This window comes from Nyctereutes procyonoides, unplaced genomic scaffold (genome assembly GCF_905146905.1).
Source record: "Nyctereutes procyonoides isolate TBG_1078 unplaced genomic scaffold, NYPRO_anot_genome, whole genome shotgun sequence".
NCBI classification, from domain to species: Eukaryota; Metazoa; Chordata; class Mammalia; order Carnivora; family Canidae; genus Nyctereutes; species Nyctereutes procyonoides.
Genome location: NW_026575035.1, coordinates 13,504,110 through 13,524,914, shown reverse-complemented (window position 1 = coordinate 13,524,914; position 20,805 = coordinate 13,504,110). Strand labels below are relative to the sequence as shown.

Below are 20,805 nucleotides of genomic sequence, written 5' to 3'. Positions count from 1 at the left end.
GAAAGAGGAAGGGAAGGAAGGAAGGAAGGAAGGAAGGAAGGAAGGAAGGAAGGAAAGAAGGAAGAAAGAAAGAAGAAAGGAAACCAGTCTATGATTTAACAGGCAGGCACTAGCAGTCTTTTCCCTTCTTGAAGGGTTTATTTCCTAGATTCTCAGAAACCAATACATGTGTCCCCAGATCTGAGACCTCATCAAATTTCTCATCATCCCAAGATTCAGTCTCCTAGAAAATATTCATATTTTCCTAAAACAGGATGAATATTAGAAGTTCCAAGGAAAAGCAGCATGTGGAACCCTGGGTCTTCATAGGTGTCACACACAAAAAGATAAAATTATTTTCATGCAAATGATCTTTGAGACCAAACCATTCATTCTGCTTTCAAGGACAAATATCAATTCTAGTTGCCACTTGAAACTGAGAGGTGAGAGATATTGGAGGCCAGAGGGCTGGAAAGTTGCTTTTCTGAGTGAGATTAATCTCACGAAGTATTACAGAAGATTTAAAAAAACAAAGCAGGAGACTAAGAACATGATTTCCCATGAGTGTGACTGTAGGTCCTGTATTCTTTGAAATGATCAATTTTCCAAAACAAACTGAAATGAATGAAAATTTAACTATGTTCTCTAAATTTAATTGAGGGATCCAGGGTGTCAATTATTTTCAAACAGAAATCCCTACTGAGAGCAACTGCTTGTGTTTTACAAATTAGGATATTCAAGCTTACAAATCGCTGATTTGCCAGTGCCCTGACTGTGCTGGAATTCAAGCGTGGTAAAAATAGAGAGAAAATTGATCAGGGCTCAGGACTGGCCTACATTTACTATGTAGCACTATCCAGGACTTAATAACTCTAGCAATTACAAGAAATTATGATAATAAAATGCAGTTATTTCAGATAGAAAAAGCTGTAGGAGAGAGTAAGGTTTTTCTTAAGTTTTAATGAGACCATTGCATTAACATTATTAATGCTTTTTCATTTGTATTTTTCAACTGCAATTCTTTTTCTGGCCTTTTTTTTCCTGTTGGGAAAGTGACATCCTAATAACTGTCAATTTGGGGGCTTTTCTAGAAGGATAAAAAATATCTATACTAAAACTGTAGGCTATATTTCTCAGGATCAAATAGCATCCTTGGTAAAGGTTACTTTAATAGAAAGCTAAAATGGAGGTATCCATTTCAAAGAGGGAAATATAATATAAATTGTGTGCCAGCAGTAAAATGAATTCATTTCCCCTGGCAACCCGTGCCTACAGCCCTACAATTCCATGAAAACAGTAACGCAGGCACCAGGGAGAGCTCTCTCGGGGAGTTGTTAGACATAGCTAGTCGAGTTTTGCTTCCTGTGTCTTAAAACTGTTTATTATTCTGATTTAACCTAAGACCTTTGTTAGTATTGTACATACTGTGGATGTTTTCTGTCATTGTTTACCTATCTCAGTGAATTCCATGCAATATCTTTTCTCCTACTACAACCCACAAAGCAAAGAATTAATCTACCACCATGTTAATGCATCTGAAAAATCAATGCCGTGTGGCAATGCTGTAACTAATATGTGTACATTGCTTTATCATTTAGAAAGTCTTTTGCAGAGGTTCTCTCATAAACCTCACAACAACTCTGTACAATAGGAATCATTAAACTTACACATTTTATGGTGGAGGATCATAGAGGATGTGTGACCTGCTCAAGGTTACAGAGCAGTGGGAGCTTAGAGTTCAGTGATCCCTTGCCCTCCACTGTGGAGTGTGCATAAGCAATATACTATACACCAAGCTTACATCTAGGAAAAGTGAGTGAACCCTCACTTTACCTGGGGTGATGATTGAAGCAGAAATAGTGTGAGCAAGGGCTCCCCTGCTTTGATTCACCACTCTTGACACATTGGCACAGCCTCACAGGACAGTTTCTAGGCCTCCAGTGCTTGCAGGCACGTAGCTGACCTTTGCAATGACAGCACTCCAATCCTTTAGTTAGTTGCACTGCATGCTGCTGACCAACGTGCCTCTTTCTGACTTTCAGAGGTGGAATGTGCCTCTCCCGCAAGTCTCACATGCTCAATAGAACCAGCTATTGTCTTTGGATTTGTGGTCACTAACTCTCAGCACTCTCATTAGAGTTATTTTGAGCAAGGTCCTCAGCCTTCCTGAGCCTGAGATTTCTCAACCATAAATTGGGCATAATAATACTGTCAACCTCCCATGGCTCTAGAGAGAACCTTCACAAGATGCAGAAACTCCTGTGTGTGAGGGATTAATAATCCAACTAGCAGTTCTTTGTAATTCAGTACTTCTTTCAGAGGGGTGAGAACACACATTCTACCCTAATACACCATCATCAGGTCCATATCTGAGAAGAAGGCTGGCTCTAAGTTTTTGCCAGTCGATGATACCGTTTTAGCTTCTTCCTGCTCCCCATACTGATCCCATCAATGCCTAAATACCATGTTTAAAACAAACCAAACACTATACACCATAAATCTTACTCTGGGTTAAGAAAAAGTAGATGGGTTTGATTTCTTCTTGTTTCATAGATCTGAGGAAATGACTCTGGTTTCTGGTCTCCACTTAGCAAAAAGAAGCAGTTAGTAAAAACAAAGCCCCCAAATCAAATCCCTTTGCCCATTTTTTAAAGGTTTATTTATTTATTTTAGAGAGAGAGACAAAGAAAGAGAGGGAGAGAGAGCGAGCTCATGTGAGCAGCCATAGGGAGGAGCAGAGGGAGAGAGATAATCTTAAGCAGACTCCCCACTGAGTGCAAAGCTTGAGGATGCAGGGCTGGATTCCAGGGCCCCAAGATCATGACTGAGCCAAAATTGAGTTGGACACTTAACCAGCTGAGTCACTCAGGCACCCCCTCCCTTCACTCCTTTCTTTACTTAGTGTGTACAGCTGTGGATCCTCCCAAGAAAAAAAATGCTTTTTAGTGGGTGTTTTCCTTCTGTAGATCCTTTGGAGAGTACCTCTTTTCTTCTTCCTCTAGCATTCATGGAGAGTGTGCTATATTTACACAGCTCTGTGTTTTCTAAATGCATCTCAGTTGCTCTGCCACCAAGCAGAAATGTCTATATTCCTGTGAAAGAAATGACATGGTGAAAGACCAGCCCAGCAGAATTTCCAGGGCTTAGACTCTTGGCTGTGAATTACAGACCACACCTCAATTATTCCTCAGATACTGATGCATGTTTCAGGCTCTTGGCCATACTCTCTTTTCCAGTCTTGAATCCATAATGCTTAAGCTATCCAAGGGCCTGTGGTTCAGGAATGCTAAGTAGGGAGCAGGCCAGTGCTTGAGTATAGGCTTTCTGAATAAGCATTATAAGCATGACCTCAGCAATCCTACTCACACCTTGTTCCTAGTATCTGGCTTTGCTTCTCTGAACCAGCCTAGTAGGTCAGGGTGGGAACAGAGTGGTTGCCCATTCAGAAGCCTCAAGTCTAGCTTTATTCCTTCTATCCACATTCCTTCAAGGAAAATGGATTTCATTATAGATGGGAAAGGGAACTTCTGGATTGGCCAGGGAAGACTGGAATTTAATAGGTAGTAATAACCAGATCCTTCTGTCAGGTTGAATTTGTGACTGGCATTCCCAGTAGCGGAGAAGAGATAGAGGTCCAAGCATGGGGACTTAGACACAAATTTCCTCACTGCCCCAGTATCCCTTCAATGGCCTGTAATAGCGGCTCCCATGTCTACCACAGTTGTCTTGGGACAAGACATGGACATTTCATGCTATATGGCAGGGGTGTGCATTAAACCATCATCATCCATTAATGTCTTGGTTGTAATTCAGTTTGTCAGATAAATTACTATCACCGGGATGAGCTGAGGAAATGGAACACAGGCAGGTAAATGATAATGGACCAGGATCATTGGTGGTAGAGAGAATGATCATTTGGAGAAAAGCAGATGCTGGCATCTCTTGAAGCCCCTGGGAAGCCTACAGGAAGCCTGAGGGCACCAGCGATTGATCAGAGAGCTTACTCTCTACTTTGGGCCAGCTAAAAAAGTATTTTCCCTCTTAAATGTGACTATCCAGACTTGTGCCAGAGTGACTATCAGGAAAGCATCTGGTTTTGTTCAGTCAGTGAATTATGTGGTACAGGATGCATTTAGGTAAAGGGGTTGCTGCTATTGCCCCCAGGCTAAAAAAAGAGCATGTTCACTAAACTGCACCCAGTTATCGCCCCCATGTTAAGTGCGCAGGGACACATCTGGCTTCAATTAAGCATTGAAGGCAGTTTCATGCTTTGATTGTCAAGAATCTTGCCAAAAGAAGCATGTTGGCTTTAAAAAAATCATCACATTTAGCATAAAAATCAAGCCAAAGATTCCATTGAGCATTTCATGTTCTTTTCTTTGAGACTTTCCTACAAAAAACTAGCCTTAGAGACCACAAAGGTAACATTAATGAAAAAGCAAGCCAGGTTAAAAAAAAAAAAAACAATGTTAATCAAAGCATAAATACAAGATACAGTTTGCTTTCCTCTTTACTCTGAGCAGAGCAACTATACAAGCACAGTACAAATGGCCACTAAAATCAGTCTTGCAGCAGAGGCGGGAAAAGGGAGTAGTAGGCAAGATGGAAATCAGGAGATGAGAGATAGAGAAGGAGAGAGAGAGAGAACATATCCAGTCCAAGGAGAGAGCTAAGGCTCTCTATGCAGGTTCTGGATTGCCACATTTCTGCTTTGCCAAGAGAACCTGCAAATCCAGATTTTAATGTGAGGTCTCCATTTTTTTCTTAAATTTTAATTGTGTTAAAACCCACATAACATAAAAATTACCATCTTAACCATTTCTAAGCATACAGTACAGTAATCTTAATATATTCACATTGTTGTGCAACCAATCTCCAGAATTTTTCATCTCTCAAAACTGAAATTCCATACCCCCCCAAAAAAAGAAATTCCATACCCATTAAAAAACAACTTCCCATTTTCCCCCTTCCCCCAGCCCATGGCAACCTCCATCCTACTTTCTGTTTCTATGAACCTGACTACTCTAGATACTTTTTGTATTCTAGAAGTGGAATAACAGAGTATTTTTTGTTTTATGACTGGCTTATTTCACCTAGCATAATGTCCTCAAGGTTCATCCATGTTGTAGCACATGTCAAAATTTTCTTCCTTTATGAAGCTCAATAATATTCTATGTAAAAAAATAAAAATAAAAAAATAGTATTCTATGTATATGCCACATTTTACTTATCCATTCATCCATTGATGAACACTTGGGTTGCTTCCACCCCTTGGATCCTGTGAATAGTGCTTTTATGAACATAGGTGTGCAAATATCTGTTTGGGTCTCTGCTTTCATCTCTTTTGGGTATATGCCCAAAAGTGAACTTGCTGGGTCACATTCTATGTTTAGCATTTTGAGGAACTGCCACATTGTTTCCCACAGTAACTGTGCCATTTTATGTTTCTACCAACAGTGCACAAGGGCTTCTATTTCTCCACATTCTTGCTCCTGAGTTTTTAATGTTTGCAACTAATTCAAACTTTTGTCAAAATACCACTCAGCCACACAGTTCAGAGCAAGTAAACACTGTCCATGACCTGGAACTGTCCTGTACACCTGTAAACACAGACAGATGTCCACAAGCCTCTGGAAGAATGCATGCTCTTTAGTCCCCATCAACAAGAAATGATTCTAGATGATGTGAGCACATCATGCAGCTCTGGGTAGAAGAACCTCTCATCACGTTGCTCTTCTTTTTTTTTTTTTTTTTAATTTTTATTTATTTATGATAGTCACACAGTGAGAGAGAGAGAGGCAGAGACACAGGCAGAGGGAGAAGCAGACTCCATGCACCGGGAGCCTGACGTGGGATTCGATTCCGGGTCTCCAGGATCGCGCCCTGGGCCAAAGGCAAGCGCCAAACCGCTGCGCCACCCAGGGATCCCTCACGTTGCTCTTCTATGGAGTAAAACCCTCATACCATAATCTGACATTAATTTTTTCCCTCTCAAAAAACATTTGGTAGTAACAGGGAAAAAATCCAAGAAAAAGATTTTCTGAGTAGGTCTGGTTCATGAATATCCAGCATTCCTGGTCAAGTTCATCTAAGAAAAAGAGTCTTTCTCCTAAGCAAATGTGTCACTCCTTTCTATGGTCTTTTGTGGATCTTGACTGAATTGCTTCTCACAGCTGGGACAGGGAAAATGCTGCCTCCCTCATCCATTTCCTGCTTTTATTTTATGACTAAAATTCATTTCTCAAATTATCTGAAGCCCCATTCTTCAATTATCTGAAGCCCACATAGTGTTAGGTGATGGTTGGAAGTTTGTTTGGTCTGTTGAGAAAAATGTGTAAAATTTAGAAGTAATAAGGAACTAATAATCCTTTCCTCATCTTTTTATACATCTCAAAGTAAACTGAAATGCAGGACAAACTCAAAAGCAGGTAGGGAAGTTCAATGCTTGTCATTTTCTGTCTTTTGTTCAGCTTCATGGAACATCTGTATTCCCAAGAAATATCATTTCCTGTGATGGAGAACCAGCATTTGGAAAACTTTTTAAAGAACTGTGTATATCTAATTCTTTTTAATTTTTTTATACAATTCTATTTGAGGAAGGCTATAGGAAAAACTATGATTTAATGGGCTATACTTATAGAAAGGAGGTTTCTAAATGTTTAACTTATTCTTCCTTTAGGAAAGAGCCATATATAAAGTTGGGCCACATGGAGAGACACTGGACAGGTCACGTATAATCATAATTACAATATGCCACAGGAATTAAATCCTATAATATCCAATTATGACAAGATGAGCATTGCAAATATAATTGTCTTTCCTTACTGGGGGTCACTGCTGTTGTATATGTTTCCTCATAAGCAGTCCCCAGTCCCCAGGTGATTCTGCATGGTAGGAAAGCCTCTTCACTAAGAAGAAAGAAAGAAAAGAGGGAAGGAAGGGAGGGAGGGAAGGAGGAAATACACATTTTTAAAACATGTAATATAAGTAAGGCATGTGCAAAGTGTTTTAGGTGTATTACTTTATTTACTCAGTACTTATAACAGCCTTGTGAGATAGGGTCTCATCTCTGTTTTACAAAAAGAAAAAACTAAGGCTCAGAGAGATTAACTGACTTATCCAAGACATACAGCTAGTAAATAAAGATTCAAAACCAGGATCAGCCTCTTCACATAGAACATCTTTGCTAAGATGGTTGGTGGGTCCCCAAGTTTACATGTACATGACCAAAGAGATAGTGTAATCACCTGAAAATACTCAGGATAAATCTTTGGTCTTGGCACCCATTCTGGCATTGGCCTCTCTTCTCTAAAAGACAGCACCTGTCCATAAAATTTAGAAGGAAATCTAATAACTGCACAAAAACATGGGGATGTAGAAAGAGCAAACCCAGACTACTTGATACCAAGTTTTGAAGGCTGTCAGGTGCTAACAGCTAGAATGTTTTCAATAGAAGATAGATTTTAATCTCAAGTGCAGAAAAGCGCAAAAGTATATATTAGTCCCAAAAGCAGTATCAAATGGTTTGTTAGCCACCAGCAGTGTCTCTCTACAGAATATACCTTACCCAACTAGTTTTGCACTTTTAGGTATTTCAGAACAGCTGTCATGGAAGATTCCTCTAGATTAGGGGTTGCTTTCAAGGAAAAGAGGCTACAGAATGAACACTGGTGGTCTGTTTGTTTGTTTAGGCAGAAATCAGATTTAGTCCTATAAAATGATCAGGAAAAGGTCTCTACAGATCACTGATATGTCCAGATCACTTGGGTTTGGATTTTTTTTTGTTTGCTTTTTGTTTTATTTTGTTTTTTTTGTTTTTAGGATTAGTTAGAGTAATGTGACCAGTGGGGAAGAGAAAAGTTTGATGTGCATAAACAGGCGTAGGATTCTGTCCGGATATTGTTTTTCCCACATCAACTTCAAGGACACTGAGGAATCTAACCCATTACCAAACCGAATCTAATAGCATAATGGCAGCCTTTTTTTAAAAGCCCAATTTCACTTGATGTCTCAACTATTCCTTCATGGAAAACTACTTGCTTCAGTTTTATTCTACTGTAAACAAGTATGATTTCATGACGCTTCTCAACTTCCCGTCAAAGTGGGAAGGATAATCCCAAGACCATGAAGACTTGGGACAATTTTACGGAACTTGAAACATTACCCCAAAACATATATTTAGGGTAAAATCTGTAAGATGCAGGAAAAGCACTCATTTTTCACTCGAAACTATTTTAAGTGTCAACAACAACAGTGCACTTACCAAAGTTCTGCTTCGTCATGCCAGCTATCGTCCATTCATACAGCAGCTTCATAAAATTACTCAGGGCTTCAGCATTGAATGCATGTGCCTACCTCATTGCTTTGAAATCAGTGCCATTCTAATCCAGTGGGATAATCTTACCAGTGAAGTCATCAAAATATGTTAGCATCTTCAGTAGTTATAGGAAGAACTGTGTTTGTCAGAGTACCTTTTTTTTTTGAGACTGAGCATTTCTTTTTTTTTAAAAAAATTAAATTCAATTAGCCAACATATAGAACATTAGTTTCAGATGTAGAGTTCAATAATTCACCAGTTGCATATAACACCCTGCTCATCACATCACATGCCTTCCTTAATGCCCATGTCAGAGTACCTTTAAATGTAGTGTCTGAGTTTATATATCTAATTGCATTTCAGAAAGACTTCTTTATGATTGTCCCCCATTTCATTATTATTTTTTAAATTCAAGACAACAGAAATAAATTTCACTTATGAGATCGGATTGATCAATTACTTCAAAATCACAACTATATCTCTCTGGGGTCTATAAAAGATAGATACCTTTTATAGAGACATCTATATAAAAGATATCTCTTTAGAAATTTTGATGTTATTAGATGTTATTGCCTAGAGAAAGAAAAGTTCTTTCATTCATGATTTGCTCAAAACTAAGCTGCAGCTTTGCAAAAAATATACTATAAGTTTAAGTTATAAATGATATGACTTACATATATTATGAAATGGTTATCACAATAAATTTAGTTAACATCCATCATCTCTTATAGATGCCAAAAAGAAAAAAATGGTTTTTCACTTGTGGCTTTTTCCCTTGTGATGAAAACCCTAAGAGTCTACTCTCTTAACAATTTTCAAATATGTCATACAGCAGTGTTAACTATAGTCATCATGTTGTACATTGCAGACTTTTCTAACCACAAATTCCTATTAGTTCAATGCCATTTTCATCTCAGTAAATCATATACAAGTGGACTTAAAAACAATAGCCTGGACTCTTTCCCAAGAACTTTCCTCCATTGCATGCATCACTGCTGCCCCTTTTTGGATCATGAGTGTGAATTATATTCATGGCTTTTGGCCATAGCCAAGAAAGCCTGAGCTTGCTTTCCATCCCTAATAATAATTATGTCCTTTATAATAATAATTATTATTATCATTTCTCCTGAGTAGAAAAGTGACTGGACCAACCCAAAAGGATTAGGCTCTTCTTCCTCTGATTCAGATTCTCTTCTATTGCAGATTGGATTTGAAGACCCTCCCCTCCAGGTACAGGCTGCAGCTTCAGGGAGTGGGAATGGAGCTGACTCTGAGCCAGCTCGCCATGTCTTCTCCTTTTCCTGGTTGAACTCCCTGAATGAATGATGTTCATTCCAACTGCGGCCCTCTGTCTGCCTGGCTGAGATGCACACCAGCAGCAGGGAACCTAGATGAGATTAATATGATGCAGGTGATGAAAGGGACCTTTGAACAGGATTTCTGCAAAAAAACAAACAAACAAAACCCCCCACAAAACACTTTAATTCCAGATGACTTTCCAGAGGGAAAATAATTTTGAGAAAACAGTTGCTGAAAGTATTGGAAGAAAGAAACTTGATCTTACGCAAATATTTTTTCTGTGTGGGAAACATTATGAAGATATGTAGGTGTGATATGTGTGTGTGCGTCCATAACGAGTGGCAAGTGTTGAAAAAGTGTGCATTACACTCTTGTCTCTAATAGGCACTGGCTTTTGTTATGATATCATAGTAGCTGTTACTCTCTTCTTTAACAATGCAGTTGGTCAGTGAAATTCAGTGTTAATTCAGAAGTGACTGATTTATCAATATATGGACAAAAGGTAAATCATTGACCAAAGATATGAAACATTTTACAAAGGTTTCCTCTTTTCCATAACAGATGTCACTGGAAGCATATCCAGAAATGTTCCTTAACTCTGGTGACACTTTCATAGTCCAGAAGGCTGAAGGCCTAGGACATTTCTGGTGATATTTTTCTAATCTTAGTTAGATATGCAGATATCAAGCACTTAAACCGAAAAAGAATTTCCAGCAGGAACTGTCTACTTGCTTATGTATCTACTGAGGCACCAACCTGGTGAACTGCAGAATAACTGCATGTATTTAAATATATATATATATATATATGTATATATATATATACATATATATATACAATGCACATTTAAAATACATATATATTTAAATCGTGTTTTGTCCCACCATAATGCCTCTTTCAAAACAGTAACAAATAAGTGTTACTTTATTCTGTATGAACTCTTAAATAAATGCTGTTTTTAACAACTTAGTCTTATAATGACTTATTCAGTGTTTCATGTGATCTTATTAATAGTCAAGTGTATTTAAAGGGTCCCAAGGGAAAAGCATCTCCATACACCCAAATTAATTTGGGGGTATTAAACATTCAATTGAATTTTTGTAAGTTATAACCCAACTATCAAAGATAAATGCATGGTAAAACTCATTGGATGTGCCTGTTCCATTTTAGAAATGCATAGAGATAGTTAATATTCTTAAGAATAACAGTGATTAGGATTCATATAGAAATAAATGAGAAGACCATTGGCAAAGTTATTAAAGTCAAATATTTTTTATGTGAAACATTTTCCCAAGTGCCATTTCATAGCAATTAAATTTGTTGCTTGAAGTGGGAAGCTATCAAGTTTCTCCTATTAGAAGCAGGCACTGGAAAATAGCACAGAAAAAGTATATTTTACAGTACCAAAGTAGTAGCTTGACAAAGTGAGTCTTTCTCAAACCTAAAACAAAAACAAACAGTATGTTGGCCCTACAGTTTAGAGGAATGCTCTGCGAACCCCTCTCTTTGCCTTTCCTCTGTCCCCGCCCTCTCCAGTTATTTACTGTCTTATAACAATCAGGGTTAAGTGTTATTTCCATTATGAATTGATCTCCCATTCGTAGAATTACCAAGTCTTAAAGCGGGAAGAAACTTCCCAAACTATTTAACTTAACCTCAGAGGAGTAACTGAGGTACAAAGATGAGTCCAAGGCAATTGAAGTATCTGTGTAAGCCACTTGCATATGTTTGTATTTTAAGTAGGAAATTAATGCAAGGAGTTTTGTTTTCTCTTGTGCTGAAGTCAGCATGTAGGAAGCCAGGAGCTGAGAGTTTTACTCCTATGAACATTAAAAAGGAAAAATAAAGTCATGATTACCTTTGCAGCTTTTATTAAAAATATAAATATTCAACATTGTCTTACACAACCAAATTGACCAAGGATTGGAAAGATGTTTTATTACTGGAACTGTTACAGGAAGGTTGATTCAAAGAGCTTACAGATTTTGTTTCACCCACCCAAGAGAATGACATTCTCTTTGGCTCAGACCACAACAAAATAAATCGGGTAACTTTTGTCTGCTTCAAAACATTTCCTTCTGGGTCTATACTTTTCAAACACCATTAAAGACACCTGGAAATGGAAACTGAAAGTAGACAATAGAAATAACATTTTGTTGCTGATACTGCACGTGAATACACTTTGTGCATGCTAATTAAGGAGTATAGGCTCTCTTGCTGTACATCGTCTAGGCTTCAAGCTTTAAAAAAATAAACAAATGGTATCAGAGCAACGATATGGTACAGAATGCTGTATTATTTTAATTTTTTTATTTTTTTGTGCTAAATGCTGCATCTTTTTGGCCAAACGCACCGTTTTATTTCCCAATAATCTCCATCAGTTTCCTGTTGCTGTGAGCTTGCTGCGCTAACTGCTCGGCCCTGGCCATTTCCAAGACTTCTCGGAGGAGGTGGAAGGTGAGATCCAGCGAGATGGGAGGTTCCTCGGATCGTCTCTCCCTCTCCGGGGTCTCTTGGCGGCTGCCGAGGGCGTTCTCCTCCCCGCGCTCGGCGGGACCAGCGGGGCTGTCGAGCTGGCGGCGGGGCAGCGGCAGCTGCTGCAGCAACGCGCGGAAAAAGTTGGCGGCCGCCTCGTCCGGCGAAAGGCGGCTGCCGCTGCCGCCAGCGACAGGTGAAGAGGCGGGCAGGAGGGGAGCCGCAGGGCTCTTGTGGAGGTTACCCAGGCGGAGGAAATACTCCTCCCCCATGCGGAGCAGGACGGGCCGAGCCTGCGGCTGTTGGGGCTGCTGGGGCTGCGGCAGCAGCTGGAAGAAATCCAGGGGCTGGGGGTGCTGCGCAGCCTGCCGGGCGCCCGGAATGGGCCCCCGGCTGAGCAGGGCCCTGCATGGTGGGCAGGGCAGGAGAGCCACCAGCAGGACGCCCGCGGACAGGAGCAGGGGCAGCCGCATGTTAAGGGCACTCGCTGCGGCACAGAGGTGGGCGGAGAGCGGAATGAGAGAAGGGAAGAGAGAGAGAAAGAGTTGGTCAGAGTTCAGCTCAAAAGGGAGGCGCGCTCGGGGTCTTCCCACAGGACGCCCGTGGACGCGCCTCCGGGGTTCGGGCAGGCACTGTCCGCGGTGCTGAAGCTCTCGAACCAGGACGTCTAGAGTTGGAGTTGCCGTGGGGGCGGGGGGTGGGCAGGCAAGGGGACGCCTGCAGCTAGCACCAAAGCTCAGCCCCTCGCTAGGCTGGAGTGACCCTTCTTCCAAATCATCGAAGGGTCTCTGGGTCCCCTTTCTAACGATCCCCAAAGCGGATTCCCCGAGCTCTAGAGAAGATCTACACAATTTGGATCTCACCCACTGTAATAACCGCCCCTCCTTCCGGGTGTTTTGGCGTTGTCCTCCAAACTGAGAACTGCTGCCTCCTCCTCTCCTCCCCTTTCTCCATCCCAGCCCTTTGTGTCCTTCTCTCAGGGGTCGGGATCGATGGCGGGGACTCATCTTCAAAGCCAGCGAGGAGTAACTGACAGTTGCAATAACGATTAGCAGCCGTCTAAGTTTGCTTTTGACACATCCCGGCTACTACCGGCACCCTGAGGCACAGTCAGCAAACACACACATGCACACACACTCACACTCACACATATGCCCTCACGGGGACACCCGGCTCTGCCGCGCACACCATGGCAGCTCAGGCAACGCAAAGTTGGAGGCGAGGTTCCGTCTAGGCGCTCCCTACCTTCTGAGGTGCTTCTGCAGGTGAGTGGGGGCGCTGCCGCCTCTCAGCAGAGGAACGTCTCCGGGGCTTTTCCAGGGGCTTTCTTCCCTTCTCCTTTCTGTCCTCACTCTTTTTTTCTTCCCCTCTTATCTTTCTCTTCAGTCTCTCAACGGACTTGGGCTCTGAGTTTCTCCACACCAGAGCCTGGAGTGGGATTTTATAGCGTCGACCCTCTTCAGAAACCACGCAGCATTTGCCTAATAAGCTGACGCTCTCTTGACAGCTCGATTGCGTGCTGCCTCTGCTCCTGCATAAATCATAGGGCCCTGCCAGAGAACGAGGGGCAGAGTTTTGCTATCTCAACACTGAATCTCACATCCAATTATATCAACAGATATTTATCGCCTCCTTGGTGACGTCAACGAGCCCTAAAATGGAAGGGCTTCTTATGACTTGTCCATTGACAAAAATTCTTGAATGAGATTTCCCAAATGTAAAAACATACTGACCTCTTACTAGGAAAGGTCACATTTGGAGTCAGAAAGAGCATCAAATGAGAGGGGAGGGGAAAAGAAAGTGTGAGGGACAGGAGGTCAATTAATCCACAGTCCTATGAGGAAAGCAGCAACCAATTCTAAGGGCTGGATCTGGATTCTCCTCTTTCCTCTCCCTTCTAACTTCTCTGACCAGTTGTCTCTGGCAACACCTCAGTATCTGAAAATATCCCTTTGCTAGAGACAAGTGTCCCATCACCTTTCTGCCTGGTTAAGAATGATGAACAAGGAGATAGAAGTGCAGGGATATCTAGTTTTTAAGCCTCTACCTGCTTTTTCTTCCCAAGAACAAATAAAAGAATTATTAGTCTACAGAAGCAAGACCAAGAAGTCTCTTGAAATGAGGCTCAAGTTTTTTAAATGGTTGGCAGGAGCCTGCTTCCATGATGAAATGGCCCAAACCAGGGTCAGTTGGGAATGCAGGAAGATTTTAAATTCCACCCCCCCCCCAACTTCACTGCCCTTCCTTGGTCTCTCCTGTCAGAATCCAAAATTAATTGTGGATTTTTCTATTCCCAAATGAGAGAGAGAAAGGATAAGTGAGAGGTGCATAAGCTATACATCTTCATGGTCTACTTGATGGAAACACAGTGAGAGAAGCATCTATTCTAACTTATTCTATATTGGGAAAGGCTTAAACTGCCTGATAACAGGGCCAAATTCATCAGTTGCATATTTTCATTGATGAATATCAAGCGCATAAAAAGATAATCTCATTCATTTTACTCCTAAATACTATCAACATCCATTATAGTATCCACATCAGGGACACCCAGAGTTTTTTTTTAATTGTTTCTTATCAGGAAACCTGATAAATACATAAATGCTCTCTGCATTACCACAAAATGGAATGCTAAGCTTGCAAACCAATACTCAAATTTCAAATTAAATTGACACTATCATATAAGTAGGAGGTAGTTACCTCTAATTTTGCAGTTCTAAATGCAATTCCAAACTCTGGTGTCTGTGATTTAATTCAGCTTCTAAATAACCATCAAAGCTGTTTATCAGAAATCCCTATTGCTCATTTCTGGTTAGCTCTGCTGCTTCCTTTGTAGCTATATGATAAATGATACAACACACATTTCTACTCCTATTTTGGATCTATACTAATCCACAACTGCTTTTAGAAACAAAAGGAAGGTAGAAAGAGAAATGCTGGCAGTTTCCAGAGAATCCACCCCATAGTTGGATCATTGTGCTATGGAATATACTTTGAGATGAAATGTACATAAGAGAACAAAGAAATGTGTCTTCTGGGAAACATGTAGGTTGTTAATAGAAGATCAAAATTATAGAAAATGGTTAAGCTTCTACAGGAAAGCAGTGTTTTATGTTGACAGGGGACAAAGAGAAACTTGGAGGTTTTTGTGAGCTTTTTTTCCCCTTTGAATGGATCTTAACTTCTTCTGCTTACTTTCCTTTATCGCCCCTTCAGTGTCCCAACTGGCAGAATCCAGTTAGATGTCAATCTGGAGGTGGAAGGAGATTTGGAAGACGTTCAGGAAACTGGATACAGAAGAACAACTAGGAAAGGGATAAGACTGTAAGTTTAGCTAGGAAGTCATAAAAGTTTCTCCAGAGAAAATGAATGTTTTGAACTCTAACCCTACACCCCTTCAGGTCTCTCTCCTGTGGGCCATGTGGAGTGTTGTTTTAGTCTACCTCCCTCATCACTGTTGAATTTTTGCTGTGAGATTTTCCTGGAGTATGTAGTTAGTTAGAAAAAGTGGCTCTGAATAGGAGTGAGAACAAAAGGCCTGGGTCCCAGAGGAAGAAGAACAGTGTACAGCAGCCCTTACCACGATTTATCCAAAAGTAAGATCTCTTCAAATCACTGAGCATTTACATTAGAAAAGTCTTAAACAGATCATTTGGTTTGAATGACAACCAGAGAGGAAAAGTGACTTACCTAGTTAACGGTAAAGTCAAAATTAGAATCCAGTGCTTCTGACTAGCAGCCTGCATTATTTCTATAATATAACAATGCCCTTTGAACTTCCCCCCTTTCCTAACAGAGATACACAAATAGAAGTGAGAAGATGAAGTTAGACAGAGCGACACATTCACACACCCAGCCCTAGACTTTCCTTATATTAATAAATCTCCTAAGGCACCAGAACACAGATTTTCTGTGCATGCTGATGCCCCAGCAGCTGATCTTAAATCTCTGGGTGCACACACTGCAATTTACCTTTTAGCTAAATCTTGTAGTAATAACATGAGGTTTTTAAGTGTATTGGCAATTTAAAATGCATTAATTTGATCTTCCACCTTAGTTCATGTTGGAGAAAAAAGATCTTTGGATAAGATACAATTATGTGGTTCTCAAGATAATGATATAAATGTGTGATGGGAAAAATAATATAACACAGAGGACTTTTATGTACAGTAAACTAAATGTCCAGGTCCATAAAAATCACCACCGATACATTTGATCTTACATGTAGGAATAACTAGTCATTGGAGGACCAATTTAAATGATTTTAGAACCTAGAAACACAACCCAAGGAACATGGGCATAAAAATGGGGATCACTTTACATTTTAAACCACTTTTTTCAATAAAAACATACTATATAGGATACAGTGAAACTCTAAAAGACATGGCATAGTAGCCCAATAAATAAAGAAGTATCAGAAATAATAGGTAATTACTGAGCTTATTCCTATCATCTGCATCTCCTTGCACTTTTGTGAAGTATCCCAACATGTGCTTCTATTAGCAAAATTCATGGCAAACAAAGAGAGTCTCCAAGTTTGCTAACTGAAACGTTTTTTTGAAATGAATCTACCATTTCCAATGACAGTCTTTAAAAATGCCTGGGGTAGATAGATGTTTTTGTTAACTGTTTGTAATTGTGCTTCAGATAGATTAGTAACTGCCTTCAGCTTCCATAGGTAGGACTAGGGAAAGGATCTCAAACAGCACAAATATCTAACTGCTTCTTCAATAATAACAATACCTTTTATTGTCAAAGCCATTCAACCTCCTTGTAGAAAACTTGGAAAAATCAGAAAAGTATAAAGAAGAATACAAAATTCCTCAGATTCCAAAACTGAAAGATAATTTCTGTCAGATTTTGTTTCCCTTGAGAATTTTTCCTGAGCACATACATTTACTAAACTGAGATAACAATATGTTCCTAATTTTGAATCTCTGCTTTAAAAAAATAAAAAATAAATAAAACAAATCTCTCTTACTTAAAACTTAAAAGTAGCTGGTTAAAGGAATCTTTTCTAGATTCCTAGATCAGGTTTAGGATCTGTGCTCAATGCTCTCCTGACATGCTGAATGTCCTCCATAATAAAGTTCACAAATTTATATAGTTACTAGTACAATATGTATCTTCCTTTCTGAACTGTAAGCTGTGTGGCAGTGACTTAAGTCTTCAGAAACTTTCCTATTCAATACTCACAGCCCTTAGTATAGTGCCAAAACATAATAGATAACCAATACACCTTCTAAATGGATGAACCACAGAAAATGTGTTGAAGTATAGAAAATGACCCACCATAAGAAATAACTAAATGAACATTTTATAACTAAAATTTTATGGCCTGCTTTTTTTTCATTTAAAATATCTCAAACACTTCCTATATCTAAATGACATCCATTTTATTGACTGAAAGGAGATGTACTACAATTTCTGTACATTCCTCATTATAGATCACCATACTAATGTCCTGCTTTGTAATTTTTGTTCTACATCTTACCCTTGTACCTTTAAGTTATACATCTAGAGAATCATTTCCTGATCTTTCAAATATAAACAATATCTCCTAACTTCTGGATGGTAAATGAGAATATTAGTGTCACATCAGCTTTCAAACAGCCTCCGGCACCTTGATCTCTCAGGCTCTCTCCTCTGTACTTTTCCTTCCAGACTGTCAGTGTTAATCTTTTTTGTTTTACGATTTTATTTATTTGAGAGAGAGAGAGAGAGAGAGAGATAGTGGCAGAGAGCACAAGTGAGGAGGAGAGAGGGAAAGCAGGCTCCTCACTAAGCAGGAAGCCTGACATTGGGACTGGTTACTGGGCCACCTGGGCACCCCTCAGTGTTAATCTTTTTATAATCGTAGTTAATTAAGTCTTCTGTGTTTTGACGATGGACTAATTTAAAAGTTAAAAAGCAATATAGTTTTTTATTATTGTCTATAATAATTTATTATACATTTGCTGTAAAGTCATAGACTCTCATTACATTTCCTTTCTTGTTTTTGTTTCACCAAATCATCTTTTTTATATTCAATAGTTCGGTTTTTCCTACAATTACTATCTTAATTTTGTTTCTTTTTTTTCCCTGATTTTCTATCATGAGAAGCAATCTGTCAGCTTCCCCCTCTTTTTAAGACCTCTTTCCTTGAGCACTATAACGTGCTGGTTTTAGACTGATCACTTTCTAAATCTAATGCACAGAATTGAATTCTCAACTGAATTCACTATCTAGAATCACATGATTTACTTCTTTCTTATTTCTACATATATTTTTTTAAATTTTATTTATTCATGAGAGACCCCCCCCACACACACACACACAGAGAGAGAGAGAGAGAGAGGCAGAGACACAGGCAGAGGGAGAAGCAGGCTCCATGTGAGGAGCCCGATGTGGGACTCCATCCCGGGACTCCAGGATCATGCCCTGGGCCAAAGGCAGATGCTAAACCGCTGAGCCACCCAGAGATCCCCTACATATATTTTGCTGGAATACCTCTGCAGTTAACTTTCTAAGAAAGGATTTATGGTAAATAGATTTTCTGAATTCTTGCATTTCTGAAAATGATTTTACTTTACCCATATAATTGTTTTGAATGATACTTTAGCAAGGTACACAATTCCAGGTTGAACACAATCTTCCTCTAGAACTTTGAAAGTATTTTTCCGTGTGTTTTATTATTCAATGCTGCTGATGAGAAATCCAGTCATTCTGATTCTCATTTCTTTATAGAGTCCTTTTTCCTCTCTCTCATTCTCACTTGAAGATTTTGGTATTTTCTCTTTGTTGTTGATATTCTGAAATTTCACAATATTATTGCATCTTTTTTCATTTATCCTTTTGAATTGGGGATTCTTGCTCTTCAAGTGTATGAAAATGTCTTGCATTATTTTTATAATAATTTCCTCCCTTTTCTTTTCTTTCTTTCTGAGACTTTTACTGTAAGATGTTCCTTTCCTGTTGACCTTCTATGTTTATTATATTCTTTTATTTTTTAGGATTCTTTCTTTTGTGTTCTACCTTCTGGGAGGGCTGCTAAATATCCTTCAGCTCCTCAGTTAGTTTTATTTTACAACCATATATTCAATTCCCAGGCTTTTTATTATTTTCTCCATCCTTTCTTCTTAACTCTTATTTTTTTATAAAATAAAATTTTATAATGTATAAAATTTATAGTGTAACTTTTTCTCAAATTTCTTTAAGAATATTAACTAGGAAACATTAGCCTCCTTTCTCTGAATTATCTATTCTATCCATGGTCATTAAAAAGTTACGTATGGTTTCTCTATTTTATGTTGGATACTTCCCTTAAATTTCTTAAGGTGACCTATGTATAAATGGTGGCACTCTCATAGTTAAGAATTAGGTGATACAAAGCTGGCTGGGAATTATCTGTAATGAACAAGGACCTTGTCACCAAGCAGCCTTCCCTTTGGGGTGATCAGATCACAGTAGTGAGACTACTGTGGGGATACCCATCAATGTCAAATTACAGAGAACTTTTCTGTGACACTATTCAATTTCAGTTGAGGAAAATATATGTATTAGTTTGTTAAAGTTGCCAACACAAATTGCCATAGACTGGATGGTTTAAATAGAAATTTATGTTCTCATGTCTCCAGAGGCTAAAAATCCAAGATTAAGGGTCAGCAGGGCTGATTTCTTCTGACGCCTATTTCCTTGTCTTGCAGATGGCCATCTTCTCCTTGTGCCCTCACATGGTCTTTCCTCTGTGTATGTTTTTCTTAATCTCATCTTCTTATAAAGACACTAGTCATATTGGATTAAGACCCATCCAGACAACCTCATTTTACTTTAATTACTTCTTAAAAGGCCTTATCTCCAAATACAATCACATTCTGAGGTACTATGGGTAAATAACTTCAACATATGAATGTTGAGGGGATGCAACTCTGCCAATAACAACATACCTGGGATCCCTGGGTGGCGCAGTGGTTTGGCGCCTGCCTTTGGCCCAGGGCATGATCCTGGAGACTCGGGACCAAATCCCACGTTGGGCTCCCGGTGCATGGAGCCTGCTTCTCCTTCTGCCTATGTCTCTGCCTCTTTCTCTCTCTCTCTGTGTGACTATCATAAAAAAATAAAAATAAAAATAAATAAATAAATAAATAAATAATAAAAAAATAACAACATACCTTACAAATATTTATTTCTTTGCTTTTTGCCTAACAGGTAGATATTTGAATATTCAACATTCTCCATAAGGATGAGAAAGGTTGGTAGAGGGGTTAACTCTTCCATATATAGACTTTCTAGTATCCTCCTTTTTTTGATCCCCTTTCTCCCTCCTGCCTTTGGCAATATTTGGAGTTTCTAAGTCCTAAGTCCCTCCTGGGTTCCCTCCTTCCTCAACTGCCTGCTCCTTTGTGTGCCTTCTGCAATGGCTTCCTTACCTCTTACACCTCTGATACAAGTCATGTTCTCTCTTCTCCTTCCTCAGCTAACCCTTTGCAGGCCCTTTATAGCTGTGTCCTCTGCCTTGTTTCCTTAGATACCACGTCACCTTCTCTGGTCTCCTTACTTCAGAGGTTTATTAAATCCTCTTACCTGCTTCTGGTCCTCATCCTATTCTCTTTATCATTTTGGGCTTATACTATCATTTTAATGGGATCTCAGAGTGAGAGGAGGTAAACATGATGCATTTTGGAACAACTTCTCTGAATAAAGAAGTAGAGATATGATTGTTAGAGAGTAGACTGGAGGGGCAAGGAGGCAGGTAA

General features: G+C 39.5%; 2 protein-coding genes across 8 annotated transcripts in view; one reads left to right on the top strand and one right to left on the bottom strand.

Annotated features, from left to right (window-relative positions):
- Window positions 1-10,633, top strand: part of TRIM55 (tripartite motif containing 55) — a 44,638-nt gene extending 34,005 nt beyond the window's left edge. For 2 of the 3 annotated variants that reach the window (XM_055318248.1, XM_055318246.1), the window contains one exon: window positions 9,500-10,633. In XM_055318248.1, the coding sequence (XP_055174223.1) occupies window positions 9,500-9,622 (123 nt within the window). In that variant the 3' untranslated portion in view covers window positions 9,623-10,633. The remainder of the gene's footprint in view (window positions 1-9,499) is intronic. The other variant, XM_055318247.1, reaches the window with a different exon arrangement.
- Window positions 10,634-11,256: 623 nt separating this feature from the next.
- Window positions 11,257-20,805, bottom strand: part of CRH (corticotropin releasing hormone) — a 184,212-nt gene continuing 174,663 nt past the window's right edge. For all 5 annotated transcript variants that reach the window (XM_055318256.1, XM_055318253.1, XM_055318254.1 and 2 more), the window contains 3 exons: window positions 19,996-20,152; window positions 13,316-13,620; window positions 11,257-12,557 (listed from right to left, as the gene is read on the bottom strand). In XM_055318256.1, coding sequence (XP_055174231.1) covers window positions 11,953-12,543 — 591 coding nt within the window. In that variant the 5' untranslated portion in view covers window positions 12,544-12,557; window positions 13,316-13,620; window positions 19,996-20,152 and the 3' untranslated portion in view covers window positions 11,257-11,952. The remainder of the gene's footprint in view (window positions 12,558-13,315; window positions 13,621-19,995; window positions 20,153-20,805) is intronic.